General features: G+C 36.5%; 2 protein-coding genes across 2 annotated transcripts; both read right to left on the reverse strand.

Moving 5' to 3' along the window:
• Positions 1–689: 689 nt before the first annotated feature.
• On the reverse strand, positions 690–5,900 carry LOC106872452 (uncharacterized). Its single transcript, XM_014919460.3, has 2 exons — positions 5,650–5,900; positions 690–3,148 (listed from the first exon to the last, which is right to left on the reverse strand). The coding sequence occupies exon 2, from the start codon at positions 2,794–2,796 to the stop codon at positions 1,417–1,419; it is 1,380 nt and encodes a 459-aa protein (XP_014774946.3). The 5' UTR covers positions 2,797–3,148; positions 5,650–5,900; the 3' UTR covers positions 690–1,416.
• A 3,428-nt stretch (positions 5,901–9,328) lies between these two features.
• Positions 9,329–17,756, reverse strand: LOC106872504 (uncharacterized). The gene is made up of 3 exons (XM_089351470.1): positions 16,783–17,756; positions 13,766–13,856; positions 9,329–12,919 (listed from the first exon to the last, which is right to left on the reverse strand). The coding sequence occupies exon 3, from the start codon at positions 12,628–12,630 to the stop codon at positions 10,342–10,344; it is 2,289 nt and encodes a 762-aa protein (XP_089207596.1). The 5' UTR covers positions 12,631–12,919; positions 13,766–13,856; positions 16,783–17,756; the 3' UTR covers positions 9,329–10,341.
• Between the last annotated feature and the right edge of the window lie 4,065 nt (positions 17,757–21,821).

The raw sequence follows: 21,821 nt of genomic DNA on the forward strand, positions 1-21,821 counted from the left end.
GTGTATTTATACATAGACTAAAGAAGACCGATGGATGCTTGCCAAGAAGGAAATTAGCCAACAACGTGGAATTAGTAGTGAAAATAAATTGCCCATCATCACTTCAATGATGAAGGCAATCTTTCACTTTTTTTAAAATGGTAAACTGCATTTTAACTCAGACTTGGCCATCACCACCAACGTGAATTAAGTAAACAAGATATTCATAGTTTATTTTACAAAAAATGTGACTAGTTAGAAGAGAATCATGAGGAAATTGTGAAGAATATAAGTTTTATGGGTGGTATTGTTACAACATGCTAAGTGTATTGGTGCATGTAACCCAGCAACTTATGCTGCTGTCATGGGTAAAACCTGTTTGAAAGATTACCAGAGCAGTTAAAACTGAAGATATGAAATTCTACAAAAATGCAAGATTTTGTATCCAGTGAAAACATATACAGCAGTTGACTTCATTTCATGTTCAGTCACACGTGGTCCATGTGCCAATCATGTACAGACACCATTTTCAACCAATAAGGCTCCAGAGTTCATGTGATAATTTTAGAGAATTCCTGCATTAACGGCATTACAAGAAGCAGAAAAGAGGTAATAATTTATAGTCAATCACCAAAGAAAAAGGTATATGTAAGACAAAATGATAAAAGAATGTACAGTATAAGTAGATGGTTGAAATGGAGCAAAATGTGTAATTTTAAAAAGTATTTATTAAGAACGTTCTTGTTATTACTATGTAATATCTTGTCTGCATGAATACATTCATTTCATACACAATGAATTTTTTTAAAAATAGCAAATGTCCAAATAAAGTATGCGTATCCAAGGTAAGACATCACTACAGGGGCTGAAATAAGGAAGTGCTTCAGGCTATAGAACATTACTTCAAAAACAGTACCATCATGTATATAATTATTCATGGACTACTTTTATGTGCATAAAGCGAATCTGATTTATTACGGAAAATGTTTTTTTTAAATATTGTTTGCTGTGGTAAAATATAATTAGTTTTGTGAATGCTGCAGTCACATATTTTTATGGATAGATCCATGTGAAGCGAAGTTGGATTTTTGAGTGAATGACTTACCATACATATCACAGTGAAATGGTCACTTGTCTGTATGAATACTTTTGTGTTTAGTCAAATTACCATTTAGAGAGAAGGATTTACCACAAACATCACACTGATAGGGCTTTTCACCTGTATGAATCCGTTTGTGCTCAATTACCTGATGTATTCCTGAGAACGATTTGCCACAAATAGGACACTCAAATGGTTTCTCTCCTGTATGTACAGTTCTGTGTCTACTTTGAAAGAATGATTTACCACAGATATCACAACGATATGGCTTCTCCCCTGTATGAATACGTTTGTGATTATGTAACATGCTATGGTTAGTGAATGATTTGCCACAGATATCAGTGATACGGTTTCTCTCTTGTATGAAGACGTTTATGTCTCATTAATGTAGCATTCTGTGAGAATGATTTACCACAGGTGTCACAGTTATATGGCTTCTCCCCTGTATGAGTACGCTGGTGATTAATTAAGATATAATTATCAGAGAAGGTTTTGCCACAGGCATCACAGGGATATGGCTTCTCTCCAGTATGAATACGCTTGTGAGTAATTAAGGCACTACTTACAGAGAACGATTTACCACAAACATCACACTGATATGGCTTCTCTCCAGTATGAATACGCTTGTGAGAAGTTAAGGCACTACTTACAGAGAATGATTTACTACAGATATCACAGCGATGTGGTTTCTCTCCTGTATGAGTACGTTTATGTATACTTACATTACTTACAGTTGAGAAAAATTTACCACAGATATCACAGTGAAATAGCCTCTCTCCAGTATGAACACGTTTATGAGAAGTTAAACCACCATTTAAAGCAAACGATTTACCACAGATATCACAGTCATACGGTTTCTCTCCTGTATGAACACGTTTATGTCTCATTAATGTAGCATTCTGTGAGAATGATTTACCACAGGTGTCACAGTTATATGGCTTCTCCCCTGTATGAGTACGCTGGTGATTAATTAAGATATAATTATCAGAGAAGGTTTTGCCACAAGTAGCACAGGGATATGGTTTCTCTCCAGTATGAATACGCTTGTGAGTAGTTAAGGCACTACTTACAGAGAACGATTTACTGCAGATATCACACTGATATGGCTTCTCTCCTGTATGAATACGCTTGTGAGGAGTTAAAGCACTTCTTACAGAGAATGTTTTACCACAAATGTCACAGCGATATGGTTTCTCTCCTGTATGAATACGTTTGTGATTACGTAGGAGATTATGCTTAAAGAATGATTTACCACAGATATCACAGTGAAATAGCCTCTCTCCAGTGTGCACATGTTTATGAGAAGTTAAACCACTATTTAAAGCAAATGTTTTACCACAGATATCACAGTGATATGGCTTCTCTCCTGTATGAATACGTTCATGTTTCATTAATGTACTATTCTGTGAGAATGATTTACCACAGACATCACAGCAATATGGTTTCTCCCCTGTGTGAATACGCTTGTGATTAACTAAGGCATTACTAAGAGAAAAGGATTTGCCACAGGTGTCACAGGGATATGGCTTCTCTCCTGTATGAATACGTTTGTGTCTAGATAGGATACCATCTTGAGAGAATGATTTGCCACAAATATCACAATGAAATGGTTTCTCTCCTGTATGAATACGCTTGTGAATAATTATGTGACTACTTGACCTGAATGATTTACCACAAATATCACAATCATGTGATGATTTACATATAGCTTTCGGCATTTCTTCAATGGATGAAAATAGATCAAATATTTAAAATTTTCCACAGTATTAAATTCTAATTACAGTTTATTCTTTTCAAATATTTCCACCATTATCTGCTGCAGTCTTCTCTGAAACTTGAATATCCTGAGAACTCTTAGAAATCCATATAAGTTTAATTGCAATTCAAACACACCAGGCTGTTGTTCTTCTCAATTCAGAGCAAGTATTTCACAGTGATCCTGTCATAGATTTATCATAAAAGGATTGTATCTCTTCTGCTTAACATTCTCCTTAATCTTCAAGAGATCATAAATATAGAAGATATATCCTCTGTGAAAAAACTTCTTTTATGCCAATGTTATCAGTTAATCTGAAATAACAAAGACACAATATAAGATACAAGGGATAGATAAACATGAAATTTAACAACATTTCTATATTGATAGACAAATTATGTCCTAAAAATTGTATGAAATCTACATGTTTGTAAACTACAGTTACATCTTCACATTGTGCACCGTTATATTAAACAACAGAATAATGGACATTAACATTCTTCTTTCATGACAAACATCATTTGTCATTGTTGTTTAGCTCCAGATCAGCCTTGTTTGAGCAAACTTATGATCAAAAACATTGCATCCATGACTATCCTGTCTTTTGTCCACTTGTTATGTATTTGTCAATATAATCATTTTATGTCGGTTTCCATGCTGGCATGGGTTAAACAGTTTGATAGGAGCTGGCAACGACAGGGCCCAAATCAGTTTCCATTATTGTCTGTTTTGGCATGCATTCCACAGCTGCATGCCCTTCCTAACTTCAACCACTTAACAGAGTGTACTGGGTGCTTTTAACATAGCACCAGAACCAGTGTTTTTTATGTGATACCAGCATTATCTTCAAGGTCAAGTTACTTATAACCTCTGTTTAATACTAATATCCTTAACTGCACCATGACACATAGTTCATTTCCTCACTATCCTTCTCCACTTCTTGGCCCTTTGAAGTCTATACACACTTTGGTTGTATCCCTCAGTTTTTTTCCTATGCACACATAACAACATCCCCACATCTCTAGATTATTCTCTCATACACTCCTTTTGTTCCCTTTGTACTCTATCTCATCTTATATCTCTTTCTCTCACAGTATATATTGACATATACGTGCATGTACACACACACACACACACACACTTTTATAATTCACTTGTTTCCCTTATTAAACTCTGGCTATGCTGGGGCACTGCGTTGAAGAACTTTCAGTCGAATGTATCAACCCCAGTACTTATTTTTATATGCCTGGTTCTTATTCTACCGTTCTCTTTTGCCAAACCACTAAGTTATGGTGACGTAAACACACCAGCATCAGTTGTCAAGAGGTATTGGTTGACAAAGACAGACACAAAAACACATACACACAGATATATATGTGCATATATACAACAGGCTACTTTCAGTTTCCGGTACTACTAAAGCAGCGCGAACCCGAACGCGCAGTCGCGCGTCCGCGCTAGCTAGTCGTGAGTGGTCGATCCTAACCCTAACCCTAAACACGTATTCATTTGCACACGCGGGTTAGAGATAGGGTTAGGGTTAGGGACAGGGTTAGAGTAAGGGTTAGGGATAGGGTTAGGGTTAGGATCGACCACTCAAGACTAGCTAACTCGGACGCGCGACTGCGCGTTCGGGTCCGCGCTGCTTTAGTAGTACCTCAGTTTCCTCGGTAGAACACTAGAATGGAATTACTACCGATCGCATTGCTCACCTGGCGGAGGGATGTGAGCACTTGAAGTGCCAAATGCCCTTCCTCGGTCTACGCCTAATCCAGGTTTGCAGCTCAGTCAAAGAGACGAGCTGTGGCAGAGCGAGTCTGACAAATGGCGACCACACCTGCTCACCGTCCAGGAAACGATAGAGATGCCATAGCTTGAGTGCATGTCTGCGCATAGGCAACTACGGCATGCCCAGCCCTCCATTCAGTGGATGTTGACAGCAGATGGAGCGCCTGACCAGTGGAACGCGCCTCTTCCAGAGAAAGTAGAAGTGTAAGCGCACCAGCTTGGTCAACCAGCAAACGGGGCAAGGGATGACAGTCGAGCAGTAATAGGTAACAGATGATAGATGCGGTGTATCCATTCGCCACCACCGCTCGACCTTTCGGGGACAGCTTCCGCTTGGCCCATTTCTGGGTGAGATTAGCCACCCTGTTTCGTCTACTCGTACCAGTTTCTCTCCACCTAGAGGTCTAGATTGAATTTATGACTTTCAACGTTAGAAATGTTTGTGATCACAGGGCCACTTGGTTTAAAATATGAACGACAGGCAGCCCTAACCAAACACCCAACTACCGGCGAAAGTAAAGCATACGCACACCTGGTGTTTAGGGTTAGGGTTTTTTGTTACCCCGAAAACGGATGGTGTATGTATTCTTAACCTCCGCCATGAGATATTTAATTTTAATCTAACTTTAATCAGTTTGGATTCATATGAATTAAAACGAACATTTTTTGGTACTACTAAAGCAGCGCGGACCCGAACGCGCAGTCGCGCGTCCGGGCTAGCTAGTCGTAAGTGGTCGATCCTAACCCTAACCCTAAACACGTATTCATTTGCACACGCGGGTTAGGGTTAGGGACAGGGTTAGGGTTAGAATTAGTGACAGGGTCAGGGCTAGGATCAACCACTCACGACTAGCTAGCGCAGACGCGCGACTGCGCGACCGTGCTGCTTTAGTAGTACCCATTTTTTTTCTCTTTTCAAAACGGAAAATCTATAGCGACCGCGAGAAGCTTCGCTACAAATCTAAAGACTTAGAAAGAAGGAAAACAAAAATACCAAAGCTCGAGAAAAAGCAAATTGATAACTTACAATAGAAATGAAGATTAAGACTTGTGCTCGGCAAACAACGCTGGTTGATAAGTCTCTAGAACAGAAGTTAAAAATAGGGCACTTCCTCTATAAACAAGTTACGACGACGAAGGTGGATTTCTGTTATTATAGTGGAAGATTGTTGTTGTTGGCACTGCGTCGCTTACGACGTCGAGGGTTCCAGTTGGTCCGATCAACGGAACAGCCTGCTCGTGAAATTAACGTGCAAGTGGCTGAGCACTCCACAGTGTTATTATAGTGGAAAATACGACTTAGAGATAAATAAAGCATGAAATGTCTGTTAAAAAAAATTGGGCGGAGGTAAAGATCATGGACTGCACTCCTTTTGCAATTTTTTTAGTGTTTTATTCTTACGGGAACACACTATATCGCGGGCGAAGATTCCGAATCTGCCAAAAAATCAGCATTTCATAATTTAAATCCCCCCATTCACACACACACCTAAATTTCTTAAATTTTCACTTTCTTTAAAATTTTTTTTTTTTTTTTTTTTTTGGCGGAATACGTAGAAAAATATGGAGATAATGATTCTGAAAAAAATTTTTTTTAATTTAAATTTTCCAAAAAGAAAAATATAAGAACCCCACCCCCTCGCTTTATGACAAGAAGTGAAATTAAAGTGTTTTTTCTACGAATGTTTCACGCATTCATAGAATTTATATAATAGCAGACGCAAAAAATATCTAAACAGAGAACCTGACATGCTTAGAAACGCGTTTTCAAAATCTTAATACGAGTTACTCACGAAAAAATTTCAAAATTTAAACCCGCCCCAACAGGAAATCTGACAAGCTAGAAACAACAGTCAAACTGAGGATCAACTTTCAGACGAATTACCAAAAGAGGAAAAAAAAATTTTAATGTCAAAGGATTACCGAAAACGTTTCCATCCCTTTTTAAAATATTCCCCAAACAAGCATCCTGTTGCTTTTAAAAGCATCCCACTTGTGGAAGTCCTGATGTCTAAATGTAATCATTGCGTTTATTTTATTTTATTTTTTCAAACTTATAAATCTCTTTCCTGTTAAGTCTACCAAATTTTTTAATAACATCGAAGAGGGACGCAAGTTTTTCCCCCACGGACCCGACTTGCGAACTCATTTGCATACAGCCAATCAGAGCTCAACTATCAAACTAATTTATGAGCGCATAACAAGTGTTGGGCAATAAGTTAAGGTCGCTTGAATAAGGAATAACCATGGTTTTCTTCTCTTTTGCTGAGGCTTGTGTTTCGACCATGGCTGCGTCAGCATAGTTACTTGTGTTGTTTTTTACTTTCTAAAACAGTACGGGGAGAAGGTTGCTAGCACATCACCCTATGCCCACATTTTTCCCCATCCACATCTTTACCATATGGGGCCCTAGCAAAATCCGATAATAGGTATCGATACAAATCCATCTAATTACTTGTCTCCTTGCGTAACTTGGTGATCGGTCAACTTACAACACCGTTCTTCATCTTGAGTTTACTTGGTAGAGATTGTTTGTTAACTTGAGAGGGTCAAGGTTAGCTCTGATATCGGCTGTATGCAAATGAGTTCATTACTGGGGTCCGAAACTCTCGTGGGGAAAAAAAGTTTGCTAGCGGGACACGTGATTATTTCACAGAATTAAGGGTAAACTTACCGGGTTTCTTCTGAAACCTTTATCCAAAAAACCTGAAAGCATAGCCGGTGCTGTGTCTGAATAGAAAAATAGTTGCTCACCTGATTCTTATTGAAAAGCGAAACACTGCAATATGATGATTACTTAATGCACTTTATATACATTATGCACAACTTTATTATAGACTTAATACAGAAATCTCATCAAACAAGTACTAATTTTTTTTCTTCTTCCATTGTTCTCATAAAGACAAAAGTATATTGCTGTACATATTATACAACATTCTGTTACATTCCATGTATCTGCCATGTAAATAAGCGTGAATATTTCACGGAAAGCTCCTGGAATGTGATTATCTATACAGTTATACATTCCAACATCTAAGCACAAGCAACGTCACTCATTATCTTTACAAAACGCCATCTTCCTGGAAACACCAGCAGATCTCATTTCTTCCTTGTAGATGTCACTCAGACATTCAAGATGTAAAAGTTATCAACAATCTCCCTAGATTTTTACTACGCAATAAAACATTAACTATGTATGTATGAGTGGAAATGTGTGCATGTGTAGGTGTGTGCTTATGTGTCAGTTTGTACATGCACTTGAATGTGAATATTTATGTGAGTTGTGTTTGACATAGTTATGATTATGACAATAAAGAAGATTCCCTAGATTTCCATGTTCATTGTAATATACCTTACATATGTCCAACCATATCAATGATTACTGTTCCACAAACTTATTTTGTTTAAGGTAATTTTCCAGTTTCGGGAGGTAAAAAAAGTAAATAAAAATACAAGGGAAATAACTTAACGTCTTACTAGTATTATCTATACTCTCTTCACCCCACCCGTTCGCGAGCGCGCATTCTTCATATTCGTTCACAGCAAGTTGTTTTAGACCTATTACACTAATTTATTTTTTTATTTTTGAGCTCGGGTCAAACGCTTTAGTTTGACCGTTATTTCCCTATACTGGAAGATTACCATAAGTTGTTGTACAGCTGGTACTATGATATTCAATCTCGTGTGTGATTTATATATAAAGTTAACTTCAATCACGTGTGTGATTTTATTTATAAACAGCTAAAAAAAAAAACATTTCAGAGTAGTACGGATAATACTAGTAAGACGTTAAGTTATTTCCCTTGTATTTTATTTACTTTTTTTTACCTCCCAAAACTGGAAGATTACCTTTGTTTAATACATTTTCTCTTGTAAAGTGCAGTGTTTGGAGTCATTAAAATATGTCATGTATCATATACCCACATCTTTGAAGGCAACTTTATATTTTTTTTTATTCAAAACTGAAAAACAAGTACAAAAAAAGGTATTTGTATCACATCTGCTATATTAACCAATTTGCAGACTAACAAAAATGTGGCATCAATGATGGTGCAGGTATGGGTTAAGAAGCATCTTACTAATCATAAAAAAAAGTGCAAGGAGTTGTCCTAAAAAAGACTCAAGTCAGGGCAGATACACCAACATTTGTAAAAAGGACAGGAAGAACTCACAGACAGTATGTCTGAAACACATTAACTGATATAAGTCATCAAATATAGCCAGGAATACTTTTGGTAGCTGATGTGTGGGCTTTATATGTAGGTCTCACCAACTTCTAGACTAATAAAGTTGTCAGCGACTGCCTCAATTTTTTTAACCTAACAATGAGAATATCTATGCATAGACTAAAGACCAATGGATGCTTGCCAAGAAGGAAGTTAGCCAACAATGTGGAACTAGTAGAGAAAATAAATTGCCCATGATGAAGGCAATCATTCACTTTTTTTTAAATGGTAAACTGCATTTTAACCCAGACTTGGCCGGTACTACTAAAGCAGCGCGGACCCGAACGCGCTAGCTAGTCTTGAGTGGTTGATCCTAACCCTAACCCGCGTGTGCAAATGAATACGTGTTTAGGGTTAGGGTTAGGATCGACCACTCACGACTAGCTAGCGCGGACGCGCGACTGCGCGTTCAGGTCCGCGCTGCTTTAGTAGTACCGACTTGGCCATCACCACCAATGTGAATAAAGTAGACTCATAGAATAAAGATACTCATAGTTTATTTCACAAAAAAAGTAACTAGCTAGAATAGAATCACCAGGAAATTATGAAGAATATAAGTTTTATAGGTGTTATTGTTACATGTTAAGTGTACTGGTACATGTATCCCTGCAACTTATGTCACAGGTAAAACCTGTTCAAAGGAGTACCAAAGGCAGTACCAAACTGAAATTCTACAAAAATGCAAGTTTTTATATCCAGTGAACAGAATCTGTTTCAATTTAATGTAATATTCACAAGTACGAGTGATTCCCAGTAGTTTTGATGGTCAGATTACTTCCAAACACAAAAACAACTCCTTCAGAAAACATATACAGCAGTTGACTTCATTTCATGTTCAGTCACACGTGGTTCATGTGCCAATCATGTACGGACACTATTTTCAACCAATAAGGCTCCAGAGTTCATGTGATAATTTTAGAGAATTCCTGCATTAACGGCATTACAAGAAGCAGAAAAGAGGTAATAATTTATAGTCAATCACCAAAGAAAAAGGTATATGTAAGACAAAATGATAAAAGAATGTACAGTATAAGTAGATGGTTGAAATGGAGCAAAATGTGTAATTTTAAAAAGTATTTATTAAGAACGTTCTTGTTATTACTATGTAATATCTTGTCTGCATGAATACATTCATGGTTATATCAGTCATTTCATACACAATGAATTTTTTTTAAAATAGCAAATGTCCAAATAAAGTATGCGTATCCAAGGTAAGACATCACTACAGGGGCTGAAATAAGGAAGTGCTTCAGGCTATAGAACATTACTTCAAAAACAGTACCATCATGTGTATAATTATTCATGGACTACTTTTATGTGCGTAAAGCGAATCTGATTTATTACGGAAAATGTTTTTTTTAAATATTGTTTGCTGTGGTAAAATATAATTAGTTTTGTGAATGCTGCAGTCACATATTTTTATGGATAGATCCATGTGAAGCGAAGTTGGATTTTTGAGTGAATGACTTACCATACATATCACAGTGAAATGGTCACTTGTCTGTATGAATACTTTTGTGTTTAGTCAAATTACCATTTAGAGAGAAGGATTTACCACAAACATCACACTGATAGGGCTTTTCACCTGTATGAATCCGTTTGTGCTCAATTACCTGATGTATTCCTGAGAACGATTTGCCACAAATAGGACACTCAAATGGTTTCTCTCCTGTATGTACAGTTCTGTGTCTACTTAAGATACTACTTTGAGAGAATGATTTACCACAGACACCACAGCAATATGGTTTCTCCCCCGTGTGAATACGCTTGTGAGTATTTAAGGAACTACTTACAGAGAAAGATTTACCACAGACATCACAGTGATAGGGTTTCTCTCCTGTATGAATACGCTTGTGGAAAGTTAAGGCATTACATACAGCGAATGATTTACCACAAATATCACAGTGATATGGCTTCTCTCCTGTATGAACACGCATGTGGGTAGTTAAGGCATTACCTGCAGCAAATGATTTACTGCAGATATCACAATGATATGGCTTCTCCCCTGTATGAATACGTTTGTGATTACGTAAAATGCTATGGTTAGTGAATGATTTGCCACAGATATCACAATGACATGGCTTCTCTCCTGTATGAATACGCTTGTGAGTAGATAAGGCACTACTTACAGAGAACGATTTACTACAAATATCACAGTGATATGGCTTCTCTCCAGTATGAGTACGCTTGTGAGTAGTTAAAGAACTACTTACAGAGAATGATTTACTACAAATATCACAGTGATATGGTTTCTCTCCTGTATGAATACGTTTATGTAAACTTACTTTACTTACAGTTGAGAAAAATTTACCACAGATATCACAGTGAAATAGCCTCTCTCCAGTATGAACACGTTTATGAGAAGTTAAACCACCATTTAAAGCAAACGATTTACCACAGATATCACAGTGATATGGTTTCTCTCCTGTATGAAGACGTTTATGTCTCATTAATGTACCATTCTGTGAGAATGATTTACCACAGGTGTCACAGTTATATGGCTTCTCCCCTGTATGAGTACGCTGGTGATTAATTAAGACATAATTATCAGAGAAGGTTTTGCCACAAGTATCACAGGGATATGGCTTCTCTCCTGTATGAATACGTTTGTGCCCAGTTAAGACACTACCCTGAGTGAATGATTTACCACAGATATCACAGTGGTACGGCTTCTCCCCCGTATGAATACGCTTGTGAGTAATTAAGGCATTACCTGCAGAGAATGGTTTACTGCAGATATCACAACAATATGGCTTCTTCCCTGTATGAATACGCTTGTGACTAATTAAATTACTATCTGTAGAAAACGACACACCACAGATATCACAATGGTATGGTTTCTCTCCTGTATGAACACGCTTGTGTTTGTTTAAGTGATCCTTTCGAGAAAATTTTTTGCCACAAATATGACACTCAAATGGTTTTTCTCCTGTATGTATACGTTTGTGTTTTGTTAAGGTACTATGTTGTGAAAAGTATTTATCACAAATATCACAGTGATAGGGCTTCTTCCCGGTATGAATGACTTTGTGACTACTTAAGATATTATGGCTAGAGAATGATTTACCACAGACATCACAGTGATATGGCTTCTCTCCTGTGTGAATACGCTTGTGAGTAGATAAGGCACTACTTACAGAGAACGATTTACTACAAATGTCACAGTGATATGGCTTCTCTCCAGTATGAATACGCTTGTGAGAAGTTAAGGCACTACTTACAGAGAACGATTTACCACAAATATCACAGTGATATGGTTTCTCTCCTGTATGAACACGTTTATGTAAACTTACTTCACGTGCAGTTGAGCATAATTTACCACAAATATCACAGTGAAATAGCCTTTCTCCAGTATGAACACGTTTATGAGAAGTTAAACCACTATTTAAAGCAAATGCTTTACCACAGATATCACAGCGATACGGTTTTTCTCCTGTATGAATAAGTTTATGTCTCATTAATGTAGCATTCTGTGAGAATGATTTACCACAGATGTCACAGCAATATGGCTTCTCCCCTGTATGAGTACGCTGGTGATTAACTAAGACATTACTATGAGAGAAGGATTTGCCACAGGTATCACAGGGATATGGCTTCTCTCCTGTATGAATACGTTTGTGTCTAGTTAAGATACCACCTTGAGTGAACGATTTTCCACAGATTTCACAGTGATATGGCTTCTCCCCCGTATGAATATGCTTGTGTCTAGTGATATGACTACTTGTCCTGAATGATTTACCACAGATATCACAACATGATGAATTATGTATAACTTTCGGCATCACTTCAATGGAGAAAATAGATCAAATATTTAAAATTTTCCACTGTAGTTTGAGTTTTCTTCTTTGAGTTACAAGTATATTCCTTACAAGTATTTCCACTTTAATCAGCTATAATCTTCTGAAATCTAATATTCTCAGAACTCTTAGAAATTCATCCGAGTTTAATTAGAATTCAAACACAAATACTGCTGTTAATCTCAGCTGAGAGCAAGTATTTCAGAGTGATCCTGCCACAGATTTATCATAAAAGGATTATGTCTCTTCTTTTATGCCAATGTCATCTGTTAATCTGAAATAACAAAGACACAATATAAGATACAAGGGATAGATAAGCATGGAAATTTAACAACATTTCTATATTGATAGACAAATTATGTCCTATAAAATTGTATGAAATCTACATGTTTGTAAACTACAGTTACATCTTCACATTGTGTACCGTTATATTAAACAACAGAATAATGGACATTAACATTCTTCTTTCATGACAAACACCATTTGTCATTATTCTTTAGCTTCAGATCAGTCCTGATTGAGCAAACTTATGATCAAAAACATTAACATATACATATATGCACACTTGTACAGGCATATATTCACATCTGGTGCGTATATGAATATACATATTCACTCATATATGTGTAATATATATATATATATATATATATATATATATATATATATATATAGGCAAGTGTCTTATATATAGGCAAGTGTCTTCTACTATAGCCTCAGGCCGACCAAAGCCTTGTGAGTGGATTTGGTAGACGGAAACTGAAAGAAGCCCGTCGTATATATATATATGTATGTGTTTGTGTGTCTGTGTTTGTCCCCCCATCATCGCTTGACAACCGATGCTGGTGCGTTTACGTCCCCGTAACTTAGCGGTTCGGCAAAAAGAGACCGATAGAATAAGTACTAGGCTTACAAAGAATAAGTCCTGAGGTCGATTTTCTCGACTAAAGGGGGTGCTCCAGCATGGCCGCAGTCAAATGACTGAAACAAGTAAAAGAAAAAATATGTGTGTGTGTGTGTGTTTGTGTAGACATACATATATAGGGGTCCTTTCATTTGATTTGATTTAATGTGAAATAAATGGTGGATAAAAATGTATATATTTTTTCAAATAACTCACATAATAATTAGGCAGGTGAAGTGGCCAGGTAACCAAAAAGAAGTAGTGAAGAATAAAGAAATGGATAAAAATTGAGGCAACAATTGGAATTCTGCAAGAGAAAGAAATAGAGACAACAGAGTCGACTTGTATAATAATTATAGAGAAGAGAGCCGAGTGAAATGTGAATATGAAAAGGCTCTTGAGTAAATAATGTTAAAAATATTTTATTAATTATCATAATTATTATTTTAGAAAAAAATAAATTTTAAAAAAATGTTCTTTATTTTATGCAAAGAATACAAAAATTCATAATATACAATAATCTAATCCAGGGGTTTTCAAACTTTTTGACTTGCGGACCCCTTCATATTTCAGGCTTTACCTTAGGGACCCCCTTATAAACGCTTATGAAATTTATACATAAATATTTGCTTAAAATAACATATATTTATTTAACAGTATTTAACAAATAGGTTTATTGTCAATTAAAAGATTTCGATTAAAAAACATATATAAAATCAAATTGCCCATAAAAAGTATTTGCTGTCCACGGACCCCCTGTCTTGTCCTTGCGGACCCCCTGTGGTCCGAGGACCACAGTTTGAAAACCCCTGATCTAATCTAATTACTGAGAAAAAGAAATAGAGAAAACAGAGCTGCATTGCATAATTGGTCAAACATTAAACATGTTTGACACAAGAAAATGTTAGGTCGAGCTCAAATAATAAAAATAATAATATATAGAAATGAGTCAAGCGAAATGTCAATACGAAGAGGCTCTTGAGTAAATAATGGTAAAAAGATTTTATTAATTGTAATAATAATTACAATTAAACCTTGGGAGAGGCATTATGCCGGTAATACACATACGAAAGTAATAATAATTATTATGCTATAAAAGATTTTATTAATTGTAATAATAATTATTATGCTATAAAAGATTTTATTAATTGTAATAATAATTATTATGCTATAAAAGATTTTATTAATTGTTATAATAATTATTATGCTATAAAAGATTTTATTAATTGTAATAATAATTATTATGCTATAAAAGATTTTATTAATTGTAATAATAATTATTATGCTATAAAATTTATATGAATATAAATGTTATAAATACAATGAATATTTTAACATAAAGTATATGCAATTTAATCAAGTTTAGGAAAGTTAATGAATTTTCACTAGGGTTTTAGGGTTAGGGTTGGGTTACCGTAACCCTAACCCTAATGAAAATCGTGCGGGTGTTAATCTGAAAATTTACCATACAATGAATATTTTAGCATAAAATATATGCAATTTTAGCCAAGTATAAGAAAGTTAATGGAATTTAAAAAGTTGAAAAAAAAATCGATTTCTTTAATGCGTGGCAAGGTTATGGAATTATAATCAAGGCTCGTTTGAACTCGACCCAATATTTTCTTGGGTCAGACGTGCTTGACCAATAACTTTGAATGGTTCTATCTTGTTAATTATTAACTTTTAGAAGAATTGAACACAATGTTCGTCATCAGCACGCAAAACTACATCTGTTTGCATAATTTGAATACAACAGATTGAAAACTGAAAAATCTTCAAGTAGTTGGAATAAAACGAAAATTATTTCACTTTGAATAGACATTTCCTTTGCATGTTTTATTACGCTATTTATCATCTTGATATTCCGTGATGTATGAACATCTATTCATGACTACTGTGCCATAATAAATCTTATTTAAACGTTTGCTCTGTGTAGTGGTGTCGTTAATATGCACAGCTTAAAAGCAGCGAGCTGGCAGAATCGTTAGCACGCTGGCAGAATCGTTAGCACGCTGGAGAAAATGCATAGCGGCATGTCGCCCATCTGCACGTTCCCAGTTCAAATTCCGCCGACGTCGACTATGCCTTTCATCCTTTCGGATTCGATAAAATATGTACAGTTGAGCACTGGGGTCAATGTAATCGATGTACCTCCTCCTCGGACCTTTCTAACCTCATACCAAAATTAGAAACCGTTATTAGGCACAGCTTACAGTAAGTTAACAGTCAACTCATTTGAACAACAGTTGACACTCTGTGGAATGCCGTTGTTCTTGTTTTGTTTCTTTTTTTAAAGTATCTATGTTCCTTATAACATTCAAACACAAAGAAACAACAAAACAAAAAAGAGATGAAAAAACTAGGTGGTGGTGTAAAGCAGGAGAGGGAGGGTGATGAGCTAGATATCCCAAAACAAATGATGTGCCTTTCGGGGTCGATAAAATAAGTACCAGTTGAGCTCTGAGATCGATGTAATCGATTAACCCTTCCAGAAATTGTTATCCTTGTGCTAAATTTTGAAACCAATATTAACCGTCAACTCATTTCAGCAACAATTTATGACTTTCGACACAAGAAATGGTTGCCAACACAGGGTGACTTGGTTTTAGATGGGAACGACATATAGCCCTAACCAAGCATCCAACCACTCCATCAAACCAGTTACAAACATATCTGCATGTATGTAAGCAGGTAGATCAGGGATTATAATATGGAATATGGTTTTCAACGGAGGTAAAGAATACGTACACCACCAGTTTTCGGCTTAACAAAAAACCCTAACCCTAATCTTAACCCTAACCACCGGGTGTACGTACTCTTTACTTTCGCCAGTGCGATTTGAGGGAAATGTGGCTGCAAATTTCAGTGTTCTTCAGCCAGGCAGGTTCTTTAGCATTTGATTATGTAAATGTAACCACGAGAAGTCGAAAAGCTGCTTGCAAAAATCGCAACAGTAAATGAGATAGATAAAAATAAAAACTTATATCTCAGATATAAATTAAGATAAAGGAAACAGGAAAATCTCGAAAATAGATGTGAAATAAATGACTAAAATAAATTCTGATTCATTAATGTGCTCTACTAGCAAAACAAAGACTATACGAAACATTTAACTTTAATCTATCTGGATTTATATGAATTAAACAGAACACATTTTTTTTTGATAAAGGAAAAGTTTGAAGACTTAAGAAGAAAAACATTAAAGCTTTAGAACGAGCAGAATGGTAACTTACTAGGAACGATGAAGATTAAGAGCAAAAGTCTAAGAACAACGATGGTTGATAACTCTCTGGAACAGAAGTTAAGAATAGAGCATTCCATCTGTAAACAAGTTATTGTTGTTGTTGTCACTCCGTCGCTTAGGACGTCGAGGGTTCCAGTTGATCCGATCAACGGAACAGCCTGCTCGTGAAATTAACGTGCAAGTGGCTGAGCACTCCACAGACACCTTTACCCTTAACGTAGTTCTCGGGGATATTCAGCGTGACACAGTGTGACAAGGCTGGCCCTTTGAAAATACAGGTACAACAGAAACAGGAAGAAAGAATGAGAGAAAGTTGTGGTGGAAGAGTACAGCAGGGTTCGCCACCATCCCCTGCCGGAGCCTCGTGGAGCTTTAGGTATTTTCGCTCAATAAACACTCACAACGCCCGGTCTGGGAATCGAAACCGTGATCCTATGACCGCGAATCCGCTGCCCTAACTACTGGGCCATTGCGCCTCCTCAAACAAGTTATTAAGAGGAATAAAAGTGTATTTATGTTATTATAGTAGAAAATACGACCTGGAGATAAATGAAATGCCTGTTTAAAATACTGGGCTGACCTGGTGCACACTCATCCCCCACATCCAGAAACCGAACTCTACGATGTTTTTTTATTTTTAATTTTACCGGATTCCTATTTTTTTCGATGACAGATTCCGAATATGCAAAAAACCACGTTTTCAAAATTTTCAATCCCACCCCCACATACACACACCCAAATTTTTTATTTTTTATCGAATTTTTTTTTTTCAACCTACGTGGAAAAATACGAAGAGTAAGAATATGGGATGGGGGAACAAATGGTGGACATTGGAATTAGACACTGAGGGAAAATGGCTGTAACTTTTTTATTTTTTAATTTTGACGATTTTCGTTTTCGATAATGTGTTCTATATGTCACGGTCATGCGATTCCCCCTAAAAAAAATTTTGGACCCCCCCCCCCCCACGGGGGGGGGGGGGGGGGCGATTTTCAATTTTGACATTGTGTTCTACATGTTCAGGTCGTACGAATAGCCTTCTCGCAACTTAGATGTGAAAATGAACGGCTTACATTTATATTGAAACAGAAAAAGGATCATATGTGGAGTCCCCACCACGAAACTTGATATGCTAGAAATAACAGCTAAACGCGGACAATCCAAATCTTGCATTGGTCCAGATGGACTATATATAAATAAATATGAAGGAAAAAATGCGCTTTGGCAAACGGGGTTAGGGTTAGGTTTTGAGTTAGGGTTCGGGTAAACCTAACCCTAACCCTGACCCTGACCCTAACCGTGACCCTAACCCTAACCAGATTTGGCTGTTATTTCTAGCATGTAAATAGCCTGCTTGGTGAGGGGGGGGGATTGAAATTTTTCAAACAATTTTTTTTCGGAATCGGAATCTCCATAGCCTAAAACGTGGGATTCCGTAAAAAAAAAAATAATAAGGGGGGGAAAGGTTCAGACTACATATAGTCCATCTGGACCAATGCAAGATTTGGATTGTCCGCGTTTAGCTGTTATTTCTAGCATATTAAGTGCGGGGGGGGGTCCAAAATTTTTTTCAGGGGGAATCGCATGACCGTGACATATAGAACACATTATCGAAAACGAAAATCGCCAAAATTAAAAAATAAAAAAGTTACAGCCATTTTCCCTCAGTGTCTAATTCCAATGTCCACCGAACAAATTTTAATTTCGAATTTTTTTTATAAAAAACTCCAAAATTGATCCACACACACATCGTCACCCCATCCCGCTGTCTAATAGTGAAAATGTAGGACCGTTTTGTCTGTTTCCGCATGCATAGATTTATAGTGAAACTGCAGAAGGGTCACAGCATATGAAGCCCTCGCCGCGAAACGCGATAGGCTAAAAATAACAGCTAAATGTCTGGAGAATTTTTGTGTTTGTGTGTACAGAATAATGGCTATTAAGATTCTTCTTTCATGACAAACATCATTTGTCATTGTTGTTTAGCTCCAGATCAGCTCTGATTGAGCAAACTTACGATCAAAAACATTGCATCCATAACTATCCTGTCGTTCTTTCAGTTGTTATATATCAGCCAATATCATCATCTTCATTTTATGTCTGTTTTCCATGTTGTTGTTGTTGGCACTCCGTCGAGGGTTCCAGTTGATTCGATCAACGGAAACAACCTGCTCGTGAAATTAATGTGCAAGTGGCTGAGCACTCCACAGACACGTGTACTCTTAACGTAGTTCTCGGGGATATCCAGCATGACACAGTGTGACAAGGCTGGCCCTTTGAATTACAAGCACAACAGAAACAGGAAGTAAGAGTGAGAGAAAGTTGTGGTGAAAGAGTACAGCAGGGTTCGCCACCATCCCCTGCCGGAGCCTCGTGGAGCTTTAGGTGTTTTCACTCAATAAACACTCACAACGCCCGGTCTGGGAATCAAAACCGCGAGTCTGCTGCCCTAACCACTGGGCCATTGCGCCTCCTGTTTTCCATGTTGGCATCAGTTAAACAGTTTGACAGGAGCTGGGAAGGCCAGGACCCAGACCAGTTTTCATTGTCCTGTATGTCCTTCCTAACACCAACCACTTAACAGAGTATACTGGGTGCTTTAAACATAGCACCAGAACCAGTGCTTTTTATGTGACACCAGCATTATCTTCAAGGCCAAGTTACTTATGACCTCTGTTCACTACTAATATCCTTAATTCTTTTTCCTTCCTTCTGTACCTCACCTTATATCTCTCTACATATATTCCTTTATGTGTTTGTGTGTATGTACATATATATATATATGCTTTCGAGATTAATGAGTTACGTTTGGTGAAGTTATAATTCTAGTGATAAAAAAAATTCCCTAGACCTCAATGTTTATTGTAATACGCTTTACACATGTCCAAACTGAATTATTCTGGTGTGCATGATTTTTTTTATTGACTGTACGGTATCTTTTGTGAAATATATATGAAAAATAGTCATTCATGATGCTTTTTTATTTCATCTTTAGCACATCAGGTTCTCAAGTTATATAGAAACATTACTTTTCTCTTTTTGCATAAATAAATGATGAAGCGTATGACCTATGAAAATGCTTACCTTACATAGGCTTAAATACTGAATCTAAAATATTTTTCTTTATTGTCTGATTGTGAATATGTCTAGAGGCCTGCATAAATTCACCAGACATATTCCACTATGTCTGCAGGCAATTCACACCTTCAGATACCTGGAGCAATATTACTCTTTGTTGAAGTGCTGCTATTTAGCTTATTTTGGCTGCAACTGTGGAGACCAGGACAAGCCATTTGCACCTCACAAAGTTTGCAAGAGTTGTATTAGTAAGCTCCAAATGTGGTCAGTTGGAAACTTGAAATGAATCTTGAGGACTGCTACTTCTGTATGACTAAAGTAGCTGGATTAAACAAGACTAAGGATTACATAATATACCCAAATTTTCCATCAACAATAAGGCCTGTTCCATACTCAAATGATATTCCTGTACCTGTGGCACTAGAGACATGGGTAAATTTCATCAAAGTCTGGTACTGGTGATACTAATGAGATGGAAGTACACGATGAACCACCAACAAATGACAATTCCAATCTCTTCAACGAAGTGACTTTGTCAGAGACCTTAACATTCCAAAAGAATGTGCACAATTACTTGGCTCTAGACTGAAGGAACACAAGCTTCTAGCTCCTGAAACATTCAGTTGGTACCATCATCATGAAGCAGAATGTTGATGATTCATGATAAACATGAATTATTTCATGTTGATTTGGAATACATATGTTCTTAAAATTAATAGAAGATGCTTTTCCATGATTACTTGCTTCATTTTAATAAAGTAATAATTTATTAAAATTTCACATTTTTTTATCATTAATTTGTATTTTATTGAAAACCCTTATGTGATAGCACAAAACAGCTTTGATATTTAAAATCAGTAATTCAAGAATACAGAAGATCACATCCATGAACAAAAATAAAAATTAAAAAATTCCCAAATGCAGACCAGTGTTATCAACCATATCAATTAGTGCTGGTGCAATTTATATTTTGTTTGTTTATTTTTCTCAAACATATTTTCTCCTGCAAAATACAATGTTAGGAGTCATGAAAATATGTCATGTATCATGTCTCCACATCTTTGAAGGGAACTTTAAACATATTTTTTTTACTGAACACTGAAAAACAATAACAACAACAAAAAAATTTGTATAATGTCAGCCATATGAGGGATGTTCATTAAATATTTACCCTGATCTACTTCCCAAGGACTGGGATAAATGAACCTTAGCTTAATTATTAGTCCTGCTCATCATAACCACCACTAATAGTGTCACACTTCTCCCATCGCTTTATGCAGCTGAGAAGACCTCATCTATGGAAGTCGGTAGGTTGCGTCTGGAGCCAAGACTTTACTTTGGAAATAAGTTCATCATCATCTGAAAAGTGCTTCTTCAATTTATTTTGATAACTAACCTATTTCTATTTCTTTATTGCCCACAAGGGGGGGGGGGGGCTAAACATAGAGGGGACAATACAAGGACAGACAAAACCACAAAAGTGTGTGGGGGGGGGACGAAGGAAAAAAGGATTGATTAAACAATGAAAATGGAAAAATGGAATGAATCCATATCTGAATGACTTCATTTACACTTGTCAAAAACGATTAACTTATTTTTTAAACATTATTAAGTCCTTTGAGAAAACCTATTCAGTACCTAATATGTCTATGTTATAGACTTTTAAAAGTTCATGGTAATTACATTTGCTGGTATCCCTCTGGTATCAGTTTTCTTTTCCCAGGTAAAGACATTTTGGATCTTTTTTAAAACGGGGGCCACATTTTTCATTAACGAAACACTTTGAAACTTGGAACACTGGTAGAATGTGTCATATAAAACATCTTTTTCTCTTAGTCTTCTTAAAAAAAAAAGAAATCCATAAATTATTCCATGTTAAAGTTGTCGTATTTCTGTAATTTCAACCAATCACTGACGTCCATTCAGCCGATATACATTAAGTGCCGACTA

Source organism: Octopus bimaculoides, chromosome 4 (assembly GCF_046866305.1).
Source record: "Octopus bimaculoides isolate indiv1 chromosome 4, ASM4686630v1, whole genome shotgun sequence".
NCBI classification, from domain to species: domain Eukaryota; kingdom Metazoa; phylum Mollusca; class Cephalopoda; order Octopoda; family Octopodidae; genus Octopus; species Octopus bimaculoides.